Source organism: Falco naumanni, chromosome 1, assembly GCF_017639655.2.
Source record: "Falco naumanni isolate bFalNau1 chromosome 1, bFalNau1.pat, whole genome shotgun sequence".
Classification (NCBI taxonomy): domain Eukaryota; kingdom Metazoa; phylum Chordata; class Aves; order Falconiformes; family Falconidae; genus Falco; species Falco naumanni.
Window position 1 is genome coordinate 97472611 of NC_054054.1, and position 18369 is coordinate 97490979.

Below are 18369 nucleotides of genomic sequence, written 5' to 3' on the forward strand. Positions count from 1 at the left end.
CTTCCTGAGACTCAAATGTGGAAGAGTGTTAACTGTTGCACATCTTCCATTTCATAGTTGGCTCGGGAGGAGCAAGACTCTGAATGACGCATCTTCAGCATGTTGAAGCCAATAACCTTGGGTAGGGACAGTGGTGCAGCTGAATTGAAGAGTGCACTTTTTCTTCGGCTTAACTGCCTGCAGGAAATTTGTTTATTTGGCTGTTATGTAGATGGCTTTATAGACAGACCCAGGGTCTGTCCTGTGGCATTGCAGTGTGTCACCAAGGATTTACAGCAGGTGACTTTTAGGGTATACGCTCTGTCTCCCCATCAAGTCTCTGGATGTCCTTGCCCATCCACTCTGTTTTCTCTGAGGTCAAGTGAGTTGCTGCGTTGATGTTATGTGCAGCTTGGCTCAAGATACCCATGCCTTGGGTTCTTCAGCTGCAGCACAGTCTGTGGTAAAAAAGTGCTTCCCAGAGTTGTATTCTTGTTCTTTTAAAGGTCTTTTGAGAGTCTGTGGAGGGAGGGTCTTTGTATGCGATTTCCTGCATGGCAAAGTAATTCTTGTATCACTGAATTTATCATCTTGTATTTTTAGTCACTGGTTCTTTAAAAATCAGTCTCTGCTTTATAATATATTTCAGCTGCTTGCACAGCAATGTTGAAAATACACCATGTGTTTAGGGTATGTATGTAAGAATTTCTGAATAGTTAAAGAAGAATTATGAGCACCATTTGGGCTGTTGATATTTATTAATTGGTTAGGATTCAGCATAAATCTTTCATCATAAAATTGTTCTTATTTTTTAAACAACAATACCTCCCTCTATATTTGTACCCTACACCAGTTAAACCCTGGCCCAAATTTCTTACTGGAAGTGTTTGTTATATTCCCCAACAAGATGCTTTCTTCTGGCAGAGAAGCTTTATTTTAAGAAATACACAGCACAGCAATAAAAAGGTTCTAAACAGCAGTCAGAAAAATATTCCAGTGCAATCAAAATGCTTTTTTAAACCCCAAAAGATTACATGCTGTTTCAAAAGGGGAGAGTCACGACAAAGGAGCAAATGAAGTCCCAGTGCCAGCAACACGTTAGCAGTGGAACGTACCAATTACACCCATACTGAATTTGGTCCTAAAAGTCCTGTTTTGTTAAAGGCTAACTAAAATAGTATCTAAGGACACTTTTACCAGAAGAATTTCTGTACACTGTCACAAAGGCGAAAGCAAATAAAAATAATTGAAGCAATTGTCTCAGTTGTCTCCAGGGTTGTCATGATGATGTTGATAAAATCAAATAAAGTGGAAGTTATTGCAAGTTGTTAGTGAGCAGCACAGTTGTGAATTGGCAGTGGAAAAAGCTGAAGAGCTTAAAAGGTTTGCTCATTATCTAGATTTATTGTTTTCAGTTGTGGGAAAATGTTGGCTAAGCAAAATAACATGAATTATATCTGGTCTTGGTGGTATGTTTTGAACAAAAATATTTTCTTCCTGTTTTGATGGCTTTAACTGGATTATTTAAAAGTGCTGTGTCAATCCATACATCCTTAATAGATTTAGCAGCATGGTTTTTTCCTCTGTAGCCATTTACATTGCCCATGCCTCTGTGAAGAGCATGAATTTTTACAACAGTGAAACAAAAACAAGATCGGGCATCAAGAAATGTTTTGAAAACGCCTGTAGCTGGTATAAAGTGAACTGGACAACAGAGCCAGTTCTCTGTTAGACAGTGGAGCAAATAGTAAATTGTAATTTTGAAATGCGTCACGAGAGGTAATCAAGCAGATTTTTTCCATCCCTGCAGATTTACTTGCAACCTGCCATCCATCCTTTTTTTGTTGAATGTTTGGAACTTCCCTTGCACGTTCATACTGTGGTTTGGGAGAAGAGTGAGCAGGGCTCTTTTCAAGCATTTGTGTCTGGCTTGCGCCCCCAACTGTCCCCTTCCCCTCAGCAGAACAAAAACCTCTGGGGGCTATGCAGTAAGGGGCGGTGGCAGTGTCTCATCTGAACATTTGCACAATAACGAAAAAGCTTGCAGAAATACTCAGGACATGCAGGTACTTTGCCCCGGCCCGGCTTCTAGGGACATTCATCAATACTTCAACACTCGACAAGGATTCCTGCTGGTATTTATGCAGGGCTGCAGCAGGCCCATCTCCATGCTCCTAGAGATGAGGCCCTTTCTCAGTAAAGTACCCTGGGAGAGCAGCGTGAGCAGTCTGCTCCAGGTTTGTATACAGCTTTGTGTCCTTACAGCCTATGGAAAATGATACATGCTAGGAGAAAAGGGTTTTGGTTTTAACATCTGTTATCAATTCAAACTTTGTATGTAACACAAGGTGTAGCCGTTTCACCCCCATAAGTTGTTCTCAAGTAGAATCTGCTTAATGGTGTTGTAGGTGCTAGAAAGCTCTAAAAGTGTTATCTGCTGCCAGTTCCTGTGACCTGTGCCCATGTTCAGGAAAAGGGCGCTTAGCAAGGTATAAAGGCAGACAGTATGAAATCTTAATAATTCAGAAATGGGATGCTGCTCTGTTAGAAGGTATTTGCTCTTTATTTCCTCCACCTTGGGCTGCTGGGATCTTAATTTCCTTGGGGGGAGAAGGGCAGGACCTTTAATCTGGATCTTTTCCCCAAAAGGTCCAGCCTGTCTGCTGCTTCGTTTGACTTCAGCAGGAAATTAGGGTCTTGAGCATTTCCAATCAGTCATTGAAAAGCCTCCTCTTGTGTTTGCTCTTCACTAAATCATACTTATGAAATTAATCCTCTTGAGATCAAAGGAGTGCGACCTGTATTACTGAAATATTTTATAAACTAATGTACCTTGCTTATGTAATCCTGTTCTCATTGAATCTGGTGATAATTCATCAGACAGAGTAAGAATTGACCATTATTAACCTTGAAAAGATTCTCAAGCAACATGATACCAGACATTTTATTAGTTTCAATTACCTAGTGTCTGCTCCATTTTTTTAGAGCTTTGTTTACACTGCTGTGGGCCTCATAAACAGCTTGCCATTTACTGAAAACATTATTTTATGAATGAATGAAACTCGTGATTTCCTGTAATAGCCAACTGCAGTAATAGAAGGGTCTGACTTTTATCAACTAGATTGTTGAACGGGCAGTGTGAGCCAGCAAACCCTCCATGTGCCAGTGACACACCCAGCCAAATGCACTGCAAAGTGCCCTGCACTGTCATCCTTCACTGTGGCATTCTGCATGTTTTATTTTCTCTAAACAAAGCACAGGGCAGGCTCTACAGTTCGGTTAGCAATATAGAACTTCCTTAATAGCTAATCATAGACATTTGTTTATTTAAGGTAACTACTAACTACTTTGCCTGTCACTGCCATCATAACATCAATCACTGTATATCATTTCAGTACTTAAGTCAATAATTCCATGTTTGGCTTAGACAAAAATTAGGAATAAATCAAATTCAGTATCATTTCAATGCTAAGTGGCTTTGTAGTATTTCTTAAAACCTCTAACCTTAGCACTATGGTGGACCTTCAAAGTAATCTATTATTTTGGGGGGAAGAGGTAGAGGAAAGGCTACGCAGTTCCATATAGATACTTGAAAGGTAATAAATCATAGAATCACAGAATGGTTTGGGTTGGAAGGGACCTTCTAGTTGTACCCCCCTGCTCTGGGCAGGGACACCTTCCACTGGACCAGGCTGCTCCCAGCCCCATCCAACCTGGGCTTGAGCACTGCCAGGGATGGGGCATCCACAGCTGCTCTGGGCAACCTGTGCCCAGTGTCCCACCACCCTCGCAGTAAAGAATTTCTTCTCTATATCTAATATAAATCTGCCCTCTTTTAGTTTCAAGCCATTACCCCGTGTCCTATTACTACATTGGAAGTCCCTCCCGGCTTTCCTGCCAGCCTGTCAGGCACTGGGAGGTGCCGTAAGGTCTCCCTGATCCTTCTCTCCTCCAGCTGAACAGCCCCAGCTCTCCCAGCCTGTCCCCACAGCAGGGGGGCTCCAGCCCCTGACCATCTCCGTGGCCTCCTCTGGATTCACTCCAGCAGGTCTGTGTCCTTCTTATTGTGGGACCCCCAGATTATTTTAGATTCAGATCTAAAATATCTATTTTTTTCCTACTGTTTGCGTACACTGGTAGAGTCAGGGAGAAAATCAATCAGATTATATGTAACAAGGTAAGGCGATAGATACCCCTCCAAAGCACTGGGAGCCTTTACAAAGCATCTTAATGCAGTAATGCAAGAGTTTTCCAAGGCGCCTGGGAGCACTTCAGACCCAGGTTTTGTTTTCTAGTCGTTCTGCAGCCTGTGGTTTGTTCCGCTGGGAGAGTGTTTTTAGCTGAGGAGGGGCTCAGCCTCTGGGGGGAATGCTCATTCCTTTGTGGCTTAATGTACATCCAGAGGAAACGCTGCAGGTTCCACTGGGCAAGGAAGGAGCTGGGCGCTGCATGCCTGTGGCTGCCCGCCTGGATGTGTCAGTAGCTAGAAGATTCTGGGACTTAGCAATATTTTCCTGTCCTGATTAACTCTTCTTGTTCTGGAATTTGTTGGAGGTAGAGTTGGCTTTATTTGGCATGGATTGACCATTCTGTGCTAAACCTCTGTTCTGTTCCAGGTTGGGAGCACAGCCATGCCTTACTTACTGCTGGGGACAGAATGAAGCCTGTGTATGTGACAAAGCTTGACTGGGCTGTTGGGGACCTGGTTTGAATGCATTAGATATAGATGAGGCTAGACAAGAGGAGACTGCAGAAATCTCGAGAGTTTGGGGGTTCTTCTAGCCCCTAGTGGAGGCAGTATTGTGAAAGTACACAAACAGGATTATAAATTGCAATTGGAAGAAGAGGGCCTACTTACTGGAGTTTGCAAGAGGAAATAAATCCGAGCCCATGGTTTCTTTTTCTCCTCTCACCAGAAAGAAAAATGTGTAATGAATGTCTTATGTCTGAAACACTGGGCTGGATTCATCAAAGGGAGTTAGTAATTACCAAATTGAGAGAATCATGAAGCGCTTTTCTAAATTTGAAAGGCTCATCAAGAATAGATCAGGAGCAGGCAAAATTAATAGTTATGAACTCATTTCCATAGAAATGGACTTATTAGCAAGCATGCCAGCTGCCTAAAATTATAAGGTCTTTTCCTTGTGCTTGCAGGAAATAATCTTTTTTTATAAAAGTAATTTTGACTTTTTATTTTTTATTGCTCCTCTAAACTAGGGTTTGGCAAAATCCTTCTAAACCAGGAAAAGACTTCACTGGACAATAGAAATATATAACTAAAAAGAGAAGAAAGATGTGGAAAGGAGAAGTGATTTCTCATCCTTGGATTCCATCAGACTCTTCCCAATAGGGCAAACTTATTTAAGAGAAAAATGGTACAAGTCTCAAGAAAAAGCTGAAAAGTCTTTATAGGATAAAGTTTGGTTTAGCAGGATTTAATGGCTGATAACAGCATGAGTTACAATCGTTGTCTTCTCTGCTAGTGGATTTTCCCACTGGTAGCGTTTTGTCTTCACCAGGCAGTTGCAGATCGACAGTAACTACAAAGACCAACATACTGGCCACTAGCTACAAATCAGAGTAAAAGCTGAAGATTTGCCATGGCAGGGTGGAACGACTCCTTTTAAAAAGCGTTATAGTGTGATGCTGCAGAGCCAGGAGAGAAATTTACTTACAGGTGTTGCTATGTGGATTTATCAGCCAATGGAGCTGGCATAAGTAAATGCTAACCTTTAAGGGTTTGATTATCGTTTAATTTATCTCTGGTTTTACTTTAGCAACCTCCATCAATTTCGGTGGAAAAAGGCCGTGGTCTCCCACATGGTATTATAGAGGATGGTTAATAAATAGCAAGAATTATGAATACAGTACCAATCCTTCCACTAGGAAAGAAGCCTCTTTAGGGTAAGAGATATGGTGACCAGTAGGAAGGCAGTAGTCTGAGCAGGAAAGAGATTAACTTTTCAGGTTTTATCATGGGTTCGTTATAGTTGTAACCTGGGAAGAAACTTAGAACAAAGAAGGTGGATTAGTCCGTGGGGTACTCTGTGTCCCAGATACTGTAACACCTGGTGTTGTTTCAAGGCTGAATCTAAAGAGGAAAAAAGAGAGACCATAATTTTAGAGAAAATTCACTGACCTGCTGTTCCGAAGGTAACTGGAAACCTGCTGGTGAATAAAGGAGTCCAGAAAATTGAATAGCGGTTTGCTGAAGCTGTACACTCAGTGGAGGAACTCTGTAAGTGAAAGTGGTTAGAGACAGTAAGTCCCAACTCTTCCAGCAAAAGTCCAAATGAAAAGAAGTGGATCCTTCTTTAATCAAGGTTAATATGTCATGCTACATGATTTGCTTCTGAGACAAAGCAGGAAACATTTGTCCAGCCATGCTGTTTTTCCAGGCGATTATAAGGATTCTCTTTGGAACCAGGTCCTAGAAAGTCCTGGATCTTAGGAGACCTGGGAAGTCAGCTTTGCTTTAGTTCATACTTTAATATTAGTTATAGCTGAGGAAGGTTTATGTATGTGAGTTGCTGCTTTTTTGTAGATGCACAGAGACTCATTTCTAATCCAGCAGTGTATAACCATGTCTGCCTTTAAATGAAACATGTCTTTTATTGCTGTACAGCCGTGCTAAGGGTGTGGTGAAGGTCTTTGCATACTTACAGGCACAAGAGTCATTTCACCCTCTGGCAATTACTTCAGCTTGCTGTATAGGCAAGACACACACATGCTTTTCTTAGGGAGATGTGAGTCCCAGTCTGTCTTAAAAATACAAAACCACTATTGTGGTTAATTTTGGATGTGTAAAAAGAAAACCAGGAAAGGAATAATTGAAGGCATGATGGACCTAGCTCAAAGAACTGCCAATCAGTGGTGCATGTGGAATGGATTTATCAGTGCACACTAACCTGACATTTTAAGTGGTGTATCTAATGCAAAACCCTCCATCAGTGGTTTTGTTCCGAATCTGAAACCACTCATGGCTGTTTTTGTGAGAGGCAACTATTGACTTGAACAGATTGAACCTGAATTGCAGATCTAAACATACCTTGACAGACCTGATATCTAGATCCATAGTTAGTGTAAAGCTCATCTCTAAATTTTATTTTTGTGTTGTGAGCAAATTAATTGTATGTAATTTAGATAGAATAAATTGCCAGAAGTGATACGCAGAAAACTATGAAGTTGAGTACTCTGTCTTGGTGCCCACAGTGGTTATGTTCTCAACAGAATTGGTTTAATTGCATCCCTAGTATTGTGTAATAATATTTGTCTTAAGGGATTTTTGCTGATTGTCTGGTTGGCCACCCAAAAGATGCCTTAATAGGTTCTAGTTTTGCCTGGAGGTGGATATTATCTTCTGTCAGCAAGGAAAATATTTATCCTCCAGGCATTGAAGCATATGTTTGTGTTGTTTGTTGTCAGAAAGAAAACATGAAAATCAATAACTCCTGTTCAGATTTTTTTTCCTTTACAATGCATCTTCAAAAACATATGGCAAAACCAAATTCTGCCTCTGTGCAGTTGCAAAGAAGAAAAGGATGTTTTAAAGTCTCTGCTCTTTGTAGCAGCAGGCTAAAGCTTCCTATAAACACAACTCATGGAGTCACTACTTTAGGGTAAGGACACACAAATAATGTACTGTGGGACAGGATGAGGATGAAATTGTGGAGGGCAGGTCATTACTGAGGATGCCTGCATGCACGGGAGACATCCCTAGATTGGGAACAAGCTACCTCATGCTTGCAGGAAGAGCACATTCCAGTTAGAGTGACCTAAATATGCTGCGAGTTCAGTGTTTAACCTATTTTTTGAGCATATACCCTGAAACTTCAGCGATATTGACAACATCGATTGTCTTTTCCATAGAATGTGGTTAAGCAATTGGCTCTACAGTCAGGTTCGCTGCCTTCCCATCCCGCCTCTGTGTTTTGTAACTCCATCAGGTCTCCACACTGCAGGTGGCTGGCTGGGAAATGGGGCAGGAACTTGTATGCTGCTTTGTAAGGACCTTAATTTTTGTGGAAGTAAAGCGCTGGGTGAGCAAAGGTCTGTTTTCTAAATAGGTCCCTGCTATAGATATGCTGAGTGCTGTTGGTTCAATCTTGGTGTCTGTTTTCTTCTCTGTAACATGAAGATAAGATCTGTCTTTCTAACCCGAGTATTAATTATTAATATTTACAATGTTGGACCAGAGGAGAGTGTTAACTGTTGGTTTTAATAAAAGAAGCAGAAGTAATTTTTAAATACTGTTCTGAATTATATGCATTTACATCCATTTTTTACCTTTAAACTTTTATTTCCAGATGAGAAATACATAATGATCGCCATGTAATTACAAGTCTGCACCGCTGATATGAATGTTGTCATGAATTGAAAATAAGGATAATCTACCCCTCATTTTTTTGTCATGTATAATTTCTTCAAATCCACTTTTTCATTGTGATAAAGACTAGTTTGGGTGTGAAGGACTTCCCCCTGCCCCATCCCACTCCACCCCAAGAGCTCACTTCTGATATAGCATGAGGGACGTCCAAGTATTCTGTTGTTTCAGAGCATCAGTGTTTGCAGCAACAAAATTATAATAATGCTGTATTAAATGGTTTAGCAGTATCTGTGCAATGCAGTTCCCAGGGTTTGGGACTTTTTCTATAAGTTCATTGTGATTATGGAGAATGAATGCCTGAGTTTAATGGAAAAAGTGTCTCTGTTTCAGGAAACTAAAAGATATAGTGTCACCTTATTCACAAATAGAGCTGTTGCCCAGTGTGTAGTTTTATTTAGGTTTCTGTCAGTGTCTTCAAGTCTGAATGTTGAATTTAATGGTAAATCTTCTGATGAATAGAAAAGAGAAATCAAAAAACATTTTGTTATTAACACCCTACTGATATGGAAAATTTTGGGGTTTTTTTTCAGAGCAAATATGTCCTCCTACGAGATCCTGCAGATGGACTTTGAGGTCGACAACACTAGCAGCCTAGCAGGGGCCCAGCAGATTACCTGGCAGGTGGAATACCCTCGAGATGACTCTGTGAGCGAACTTGTGGTCTCCGAGATCTTTGTCAGCCGAACAATGTTTGTGGGAATTGTTCCTCTTGCGATGGTAAGAACCTGCTGCTGCTTCTTTTTGCTAAATGTTTCCGTTGATTCTCGTTAGTATTCAAGGGAATGTGAACCATTTTATTATATGCTACTTCCTATGCACCTGCTGCAAGTGATTTAAATGCAAAAAATACATTTCAATAATATTTTATTTACCTGATATGCCATAATGGCTCCTTGGAAACCGTTTGAGTCTTTTGTGAAAATCTTTCACCGTTTGTGGATTATTGGCCTGGTACATGGTAATAGCTCCTTTGGAGCCATTGTCTTCTCGTGTATTAATGTGACTGCCATGCATGTGCTCTAAGGGTAAATGTTGAAATTAGTTGGGACATTTTCAATGAAATAAATTAGCATGCATGTGTGGGAAACTTCATTGCTAAACCAAACAACTGGACTGTTTTCTGCTTTGCTTTTTCCCAAAGAGCCACACAGTCTAGTGAGCTGCAAAGTGTCAGTTTACTGGAAGGTCCACTTTGAGTTACAGAGAAAGGACAAAGTACTTTTGAAGGTGTAGGTGTTGGCCACATTTTCCAGGTAGGGTTTCAGGTGTATATGTGCAGAAAGCTTGAAGCTGATGGTTTATTTAAAAAATGCAAATATCTCCTTCTAAACTCAAATGCACCTTTTCTAGGAGGGACCTTTAGCTTTCGTTTGGTGGAGGTTTTAGTACTAGAGTTTTAAGCTTACGCATGACAAATGATTTCAGTGGGGATATTCTGGTGTAAAACTAAAGAAATGGCTGGAGACCCTGGATGTTGCACCAGTTCCCTCAGAAATACTCTGGTGATTTTTGTTTACTTTCTCATGAACATTTGCCCTTCCTTTCTAAGTCGGTCTGTGCTGGTTTTCTTTCTATTATATGTGATAACCAATAAATATTGGCATTTTCCTATGCATGACTACTGGCTTCTACAAGGACAGAAGCAAGGAAAGATGCTTGAAAAGGTAATCAAGACCCTAAGTAATTTTAATTTCCAGTTCCTGCTGCCAAAGGCTACACTTACTAGCAGCCTGGTTGATAGAGGACAAATTCTGTGCAGAAAAGTCAACAGAGAATTTTCTTCTAGTGCTTTTTTTTTTAAAAGCATGTAGGAGAAGAAACAAAATTGTAATTGTGTAGATGGAATCATCAAGTAGTAATGATGAATCGGGTATAATAATGACAGAATGTGGTGCACAAACAGTCTTGCACATAGCATTGCCAGTTTCAAATGGATAGCATGGAGTTCGTGCTGTGCACATCACCACAAATAGAAAAGCGAATCCAACCCAGAAGCCCATTGTGAATGTTGGATCAGAGCTTTCCTCCTGTCTCTGCCAGGGTTTTGCCGGGGTTTTACTTCATCTCTTTGCAGTTATGGCAGATGTTGGCCACTTCATCTGTCTCTAAATGTCCTTGGACAAAATCTGAGGCTGAACCTATATTCAAAGTGGAGCTAATCTAATCTCTGACACTTTGTCATTGTAAACTAACCATGGAGTAAAGGAATAAGCTTCTTTTGTGAATTTATGACCTTAATCCTTAAATGGGGGTCTCATGTGGGCTATTACTTCACTGTTGCATGTGAGCATCCTTGACTGGCTTGGCCTAAGGCTGACAGGAGAATTGATGGCATTTCTTTCCCTTATGTTTGCCAGTTTGCAGTGCTGCTTCATTTAACAGTCACTAACTGGTGCAGGTTCTGGCACTGCATCGCCCAGTCAGGAGCAAAAAATAATCACTCTATGCATCATTCCATGTTGTTCAGAGAAACATGTTCCCGAGGCCCAGATTTCCTGATGGAACTAAATGCATTTTAATGTTCATTCCTCTTCGAGATTTGCCTGGCTCATTGGTAGAGCAGCCTCCCTCTGAGTGCAGGTGGTATCTGTAAAGGAGAGTTTTGTCATCTCCTGGACCTTGCTCCCCCAGCAGAGTACCACAGAAGGGCCCAGAAACCAGTGTGTTTCCATGCCTTTGCATTGAACAGAAGTTACTCACTGTTCATTTTTGGTGTAGCCACTCTTTCGTTGTAAATATTGAATATTTATAGAAGAAAACATAGATTTCCTTGGAGAGTTTAAGGTTTGAGCAAAACATTTGGTCCTTGATTTGCAGGTGTGAAAGTTTTGATGGGATAACCAAAACCTCGTAGTGTTTCAGTGGTAATGACACCATCATTTGCAAGAAGAAATGCAGCTCAGTGTCATGAAGAGAAAAACTTCTTTCCAGTAAGATGACTGAGGTGGATTTGTTAAGGGCTTAGCGGAGCAGAAATTAGCTGTGAAATCCTGCAAAACAAAAATGAACTTTAATGTGTGGATCTCTTTCTATAGGCCACTTTGGTTCTTTTAATCAAAAGACATCCTCTTCCATATGGTTTGGAATATCACAGTTTTGTTGCTGCAGTTGGTCACAAGTTTATCTTTTTTTTCCATGCTACTTTCTTAAACAGGAGAAAATCGAAAGAGCTCCCAGATAATTTATCCTGTCAGTGCATTGTGGTGACTCTGGAGATAGCAATGAGGATATTTTTCTCATTACTAGCTTGCTTTTTTTTTGTAGATAAAGATATGGGAGACTGCGTGGTAACATTTGAATAACAGCCTGATGAAAAGAGCTGATTTTTTGCTTTAGTGAGCTTATGAAGCCCTTAACATCAATTCTCATGTTCTTAACATTTACATTTGGTAGCAAGCTTGAAATGCTTTTTTTTTAATTTCTTTTTTTTTTTTTGGTTGGGTTTTTTTTTTTTTGCTTTTGGGTATTTCTAAGTGAAGACACAACTGCTTTTTTGCACATTATGTAGCAAAAAATAGCTCCTTATTAGCAGGCAATCTTGCTATAATTAATTGATATTGCAGATTATTTCTGGCTAGTCCTTTGGTACCAAATCAGCAGTGCTTTAAAGAGCACTGTTTTTGATGCACAGAAGGAAGCGGGGCCAGGGAGATCCTACAGGTGGTAGCACCCATGAGCCATGCTCTGTCCTTGCTCCTGAGATGAGGTTATCTAACATAACTTTGTGAATGAACATTATGATAAACTGCAATGCCTATACGCTGTGGCTAAAAAGGAACAGGTTGTTAAGCCTTGATAGGAACATTAGGAAGGAACTGGGAACTTGATAGCTTGTGAGCGAAGTAGAAATATTTAATGTAGCAAAACCAGCGCTTCTTCCTTCTGTATGGTAACTGTAAAAATACTGTGGGTTTCTTGAGTGTGTGTGCGTGTGTATTTTTTGGAAGAGGAATTAAATACAGTCTTGCAACACTGGGAATTCCTCCCAAACTTTCCGTTTTAATTTGAATGATCCTCCATATAATAAATCTCAATGTTCTGTATGGCCAAATTCAGTGCGTTCAAAATATGTAAATAAATAAGACATTTGCACTAAGGAGAGAAAATAAACCAAACATATTGAAAGAGAGCCTGCTTTGTGCATCGTCTGACAGTTCTCTCCAGATCCTTGAGCTCCTTCTAATTGAAACATCCAGTTTCAACAACTGCACAGAGCCAGACAGGTGGGATTTCTAAAGGAACTACATCCAGATGGAAACAGCACAGTCCAGTAATTTAGGATTTGCTTTCTGAAAGTCTTGTCTCTGCTTCTGAGTGAGCAATGCAGATGCTGTGCACAGTGGGAAAGTGCACAGAGGGGATGCCTTGGGAATGCAGATCATCCCTAACTGACATGGCAAAGAAAAGAGAAAATATCAAGATGGGTGATCAGAGTTGCATGCAGCCCACACCTCTCAGGAGATGATGTGGATAACGGCTGTGATAACCCTCCTGCTGCTGTAAGGGTCAGCTTTCTTTGTGAAGTTGTTCTTATGGCTCTGCCTGTAAATCAGATGCCTGGTGAGAGGCTGCAGCCCTATAGCACCTATTATAGGGGGACATAGTGGGGGACGCTCTCATGAAGCTATACTGTCATTTCCATCATTCCCAGCTGTTGAGAAGGGTGTGGAAAAGGAACTGACCCAGTCTGTGTGCGTACAGCCGAAGTCGTAGGGGAAAACCCATTTGATTTTACTTGGGGAATGTTTTGAGATGTGAAGGAACATGAAAAGGTAGACTGTGTCTTTCATGTGCCTCCCCTCAGAAAACTCCCAGCACACACACACCCCACACCCCCATTTTTGTTTAGTCCAAACGTGGCCGTATTACCTCTTGGTCAGTGACTAGAGCACCAGTTCAAAATCCACTCAGAATGCAAAGTGCTTACTGTCTCGCTGGCTCTGTTTGGAGTCTCACATATGATCTGGTCCCAGATGGTGTTGCTGTGTGCATTTTACACCATCTTGGAAACAGATTGTTTGTTTTCTGTAGTATTCAATGTGACTTATGCTGTGATGATCAGACAGGTTTCTGGGCCTCACATACCTATCCTACCTAGTCTTTGTTTTACAAACTAACTTATCTCCCAAAGTGCTTATAGCAATAGCTTGTGTTTTGTTCCTGTAGATGAGGCTAGACTGGGAGATTCACCCTTCTAAGCAGGAAAATTGGATGTATATGTAAATGTCCTCTTATATTTCTGTAGAGGTATGGAAATATATGTATCAAGATAAGGTGTCATAAGATACCGAGATGTAAGTATGCAGGGAGATACATGATTCTTAGTTTTTTCCAGACTGCTTTAGAAGTGGTCAGTGAAGTTTTTTGCACAACAGGCTGAGAAAACAGAAAGCTCAAAACATGGCAACCTGTGAAATCCCTCGGGATGCTGGTGTTTTCACCCTGGGAGCTGTGCAGCTGGGCTCCTGATAGGGGGGCAGAATGAAAACTGCCTCAGTCTGTGTATTCCTCTATAAGTATGACTTTGCAAGTAATTTGAAATTCATTTTCTGTGAACTGTGGCACATCGAACACATGAAGATGCATTGCCCTGTAGCTGCTCGAGCATTTTCTGATAGTTAAAAGGGACTGGATAGGGCTGCTTACATAGGGAAAATGAATAAATAAATAAATAAATGCTAATTCCTAAATCTCTGTGCAAATTAACAAATTATTTTTTTCCTTAAGTACTCGATTATTATTTAGTATTTATGTAGTGTTTTATATTTTCAGAACACTTCAGAGACATTAATTAATCAGACCTGAATAAACCAAGCTTGATGAGAACGGGAAATTAAATGGAAATTAAGTCACTCTTATTCAGTTTTACATGTTTCTCGATGATTTTTAAGTCACTTTTCATACTCCTAAAGGTACTTTTAAAAGCACTTTAAAAAAAATCCTACAATACTATTGCTTATTATCTCTAAAAACTGTTTTGGTTAGAAAAGAGGTAGAATTTATACCGTCAAGAACTAATGACAGCACAGATGAGTGGCTTTGAAGAATGTAAATGCTGTTTTATCACTTAAAGCTGTGCATAACTATTTAAGCCGATTTAATTCAGGTAAAAATGCATGGATGGAAGGTTTACTCCCTTAATTTGAAGCTTGTTTAGAAGACAGAATATTTTCCTCCTGGAGGTTTCTTTGGAGGAGATTGGAAGGAATATCTACTTTTATCTAAGTTTTTGTCGTAAGCTTCTAAGATACAAAACTGTTGAGAAATTTTACCTATAGAAAATGAATGTGACTGAAGCCCATACGGAGGTCGCTAATTTGGAGATGGTGTGCAGGTTTACAGCTTGAGCATTTCTGCAGCATCCTCTTGCAAGATACTAACATGTCCCTAAATACCTTTGAGGATCTGGACCCGGCTGCTCAGTTTAATGTTCCACGATGCACTGTGTGTCATATGAAATGTCAGCTGCTTTGCCTCTGTAGGCTTATCTTGTTTTCTTTTTGATGAAAAATGTCTCTGATAATTGATTCTTCCAACATCTGGTGTACAAATTAACATGTGGAACTAATGTCCCCAAAAGTAGAAAGGTGATCCATTTTCATCATGTTGAGTAGAATAGCAGCTCAAGGTGAGGAACTAGAACACAATCACATTTGAAGCTCTTTTTGGTTCCACTGTTTTGTTAGGTTACTGAGTATCAGGAAAAGAATCTGCCTTCTGATACTACAATTACTGACTATAAACACTGCAGGTGATTATTTTAAAGTAAGTTTTATGGCATTGAAGTAGGATGTGAGCTGTGAATCTGGTTATATCTAGTGCATCAGAAGGTGTGTTTTAGGCATCCGGCAGACCTGTCAGAACATTGTAGAGTGGGATCTAAACTAGATGCCTTGATTTGTCTTAACATAATAATCTCATGATGTAATAATCTTGCAAAGTAGAAGTCTATGTCCTGCTAATTATAGAAATTGATAGCACAGATAAATCTGTTCTATCCAGTGGTGATACAGTTCTCACAGTTATCTGTCTTGGTCTAAATAGACATAACTTGCAACTTCTATAATTATGGAAAGTTGCTGGTAGCAAGGTAGTCAGTGGAGTCTGACAGCTCCTGGCGTACAAGAAACAAACACCACCAGCTTTAGGACTGTCATCCAGGTTACTGTCACAAATAAATGTGATTGGATTAATCTGTTATCTAACTAACAGTTGGGGGAAAAAAAAAGAAAAGAAAAGGAAAAATCCAGGTCTTTTAGAGAGTTTCTAGGCAACCAGGAACTTAGTCAAAGTAAAGAACAAGACATTGAAGAGATGTATTTTAGCTGTTTTTTATAAAAAGGGCTCCAGCTGAGGCTGAAGGCTTGAGGAACAATAGGTTTAATAATAGACAAATACCTGGAATTCTCTTCTTATCTAGGAAAATGATGGCTTGGTCTGTGACTGGCTGTGCTGGTGTTTTAGATATACATGCTACGGATCCTTTAGTGTATAGTAATAGAATTGTAAATCCCACGCTGTCATTATTCTAGAGTGTTTTTCAAATGCAACAATCAATATTTCACCAGTACTCTGAGCCCCTCAGCCTGAAACATTTCTGTATATCCTACAAGTATTTAATCTATGTCATCAGAAATCTTGTTTCCTCCAAAAAATATAATCTATTTGTTGACTAATGGTTTACTAATGTTGTGAATCACTTAGAACCACAGATGGCTGTATATACTTTAGTTTAGTGAGGTTTTTTTAAATGGGAGGCTGAATAATAGCATCTCCAGTTGCTGCTAGCAAACATACTGACAAGAACACCTGGAAAAACCATCCTTAAAGATGCCCATTTCTATAACTCAGATTGAAAGTGGATTGCTGAATGCGCTTTGTTTATTTGTTTTAGAAAAGCAGGAAGACAAGGAGAGGGTTTCTTGGTTGTTGTTTGTGGGTTTTTTGTTGGGGTTTTTTTTGGGGGGGTGTTGGTGTTGGTTTTTTTTTTTTTTTTTTCTGTACTGCTTTGGCTGCCGAATATGCAGTGGGGAAAAGGAGGGTAAATGCAGCTTGGGGTGAATGCCACCAAATCCTCATTTGCAGAGGAGGTGGCATGGCCTTGTGCTCTTATTCATGGAGCGTCCACTGCTGTCATATTATATCTTTCTCAGTAAGGATTGCATGCTTTTTCAGTTTAAAGATTCAAATAAAAATGTAAAATATATTTGCGGGAAGATTTTCCAAACCTGATTGACTAAATAAAACCCTTGTCTAAATTTGGGTTTGTCTGCCCTGCATAAAGGAGCCAGGACTGGGGTGCTGGGGTTGTGCTGGGCGTGCTGGCACGTGCCTGGAGAGCAGCAGTTCCCGTGAAGCGCTCCAGCCAGCTGAGCCCGTGGCACAAACTCAAGACACATCCACGTGCAGCCACATACAGCCGTGGTCTGCAGTGGTTCTCCATGCTGAGCGATGTGACCCTCTCGTCAAATAAGCAGTCATTCTCAAGTTTGTAAATCCTGTGTTCCCTGGTATTACTTTTCTTGTTTTGTAGCTTTTGTCTGTGAGTCTGCTGAGAGTATGTCCTGTTCCATTATTCAGATTCTGCCACAGATTTCATTCATGATGATTCTTGTGCACTTCTTTGGGGAAAAGATTTTTCTCTGTGCATTCATTTTAATGCAGTACACGTTAAAAGATGTCTGAAGTAATGTGAATTTGAGTGTCCATGTTCCTACATAGAACACTGTTGAATCCAGCTATCAAAAAGAGAGCATTTAAAAAATGTAAAAAAACCCCCAACTTTAAAGAATTTACTTTTCCTGCAGAAATATTTTTTGCTAATGGCAATATAACTTATATTCAGACACCAATTAAAGAAGTGTATTGACTCCAGGATAGAAATTTACCCAGACTTAGACAGAAGCTTACCTTCACCATAAACTAAAATAAGAAAATGTCAAGCTTTAGCAGCCTTTTTTCTTCTCTCTCTCTGGGGTCAGTTATAAAACCCCAGAACACTTAATTGTGGAGTGTCAAAAATACCAGAATAAGATCAGTCATTTCTAGCAAACCCAGATAATTTGCATATTTTTTAGAGGTTGGTTAAAATGTATTTACATGCAAAATGTCCCATATGTGTTTATCCTTGCACTTAATGTTTATTTCTTACTTGAAATAATTTTGACCTTTGACCTGCCAATTCCCTTTAAATTATATAGTGCGTCTCCATTCTACTTTGCTTGAACAGGATTTTGTCATTCACACAACTCACCATTTCACAGGAAAAATATTTAGAAGTAAATTCAATATAGAGTATGTCTTCATCCCAGAAATATCAGGGCTTATCAAGATTTTTTAAAAAGAAAAACGGAATCTATGACTCCCAGATCACAGATTTCAGTGTGAATTTTAACATTAATTGATGGGAGCAGGACTGAAGCCTTGAGCTTCCCTAAAGCCCCACACTGGAAGGATTGATTTTAAACTCCAAGCAAATTAACTACTGTAGCGAGAGTACAGAATAAGAAAAAAGAAATTCTTCCTTTATGTTATTATATTTCCCATGCCTATAGCAAGTGTTTTATGTCTCCATAGCAGAGATAGTATCTTTTGCAATTATTACCATCTTCAAATTAATTGTCATAGAGAATTTAAATCGTTTTGTTTTGTAAGGCTATTCTGACAACCACAGGGTGAATTTTATGGAGAAAGATGAAATTATAAAAGATTTCTTGAAGCATATTAGCTGAAATACAAACCACTGAGGGTTTTATTAACTTTGATCCAGGGAAAGACTTTGACTCCGAAATACGCTGGAAGAGAAGTGTTGGGAGCACATGTCATGAGGAAAGCCCACATGGGCTTCGCTCTGACTGAACAAAGCCAGGAGATTTCAACATGCTGTGTGAACAGACACTCAGAACAGCTATTTTGGATTGATCAAAATTGTTTAACAGCGGAAAACATTTTTCCTTGTAGAACTAAGGTGTTTGATTAAACTTGATTAAAGGTGTAAATTTTTA

General features: G+C 39.8%; 1 protein-coding gene across 1 annotated transcript in view; it reads left to right on the plus strand.

Moving 5' to 3' along the window:
• The window catches only part of TMEM132B (transmembrane protein 132B), a 258420-nt gene that overhangs the window by 166343 nt on the left and 73708 nt on the right, over positions 1-18369 (plus strand). Inside the window, exon 4 of the mRNA XM_040611338.1 lies at positions 8896-9082. Coding sequence (XP_040467272.1) covers positions 8896-9082 — 187 coding nt within the window. The remainder of the gene's footprint in view (positions 1-8895; positions 9083-18369) is intronic.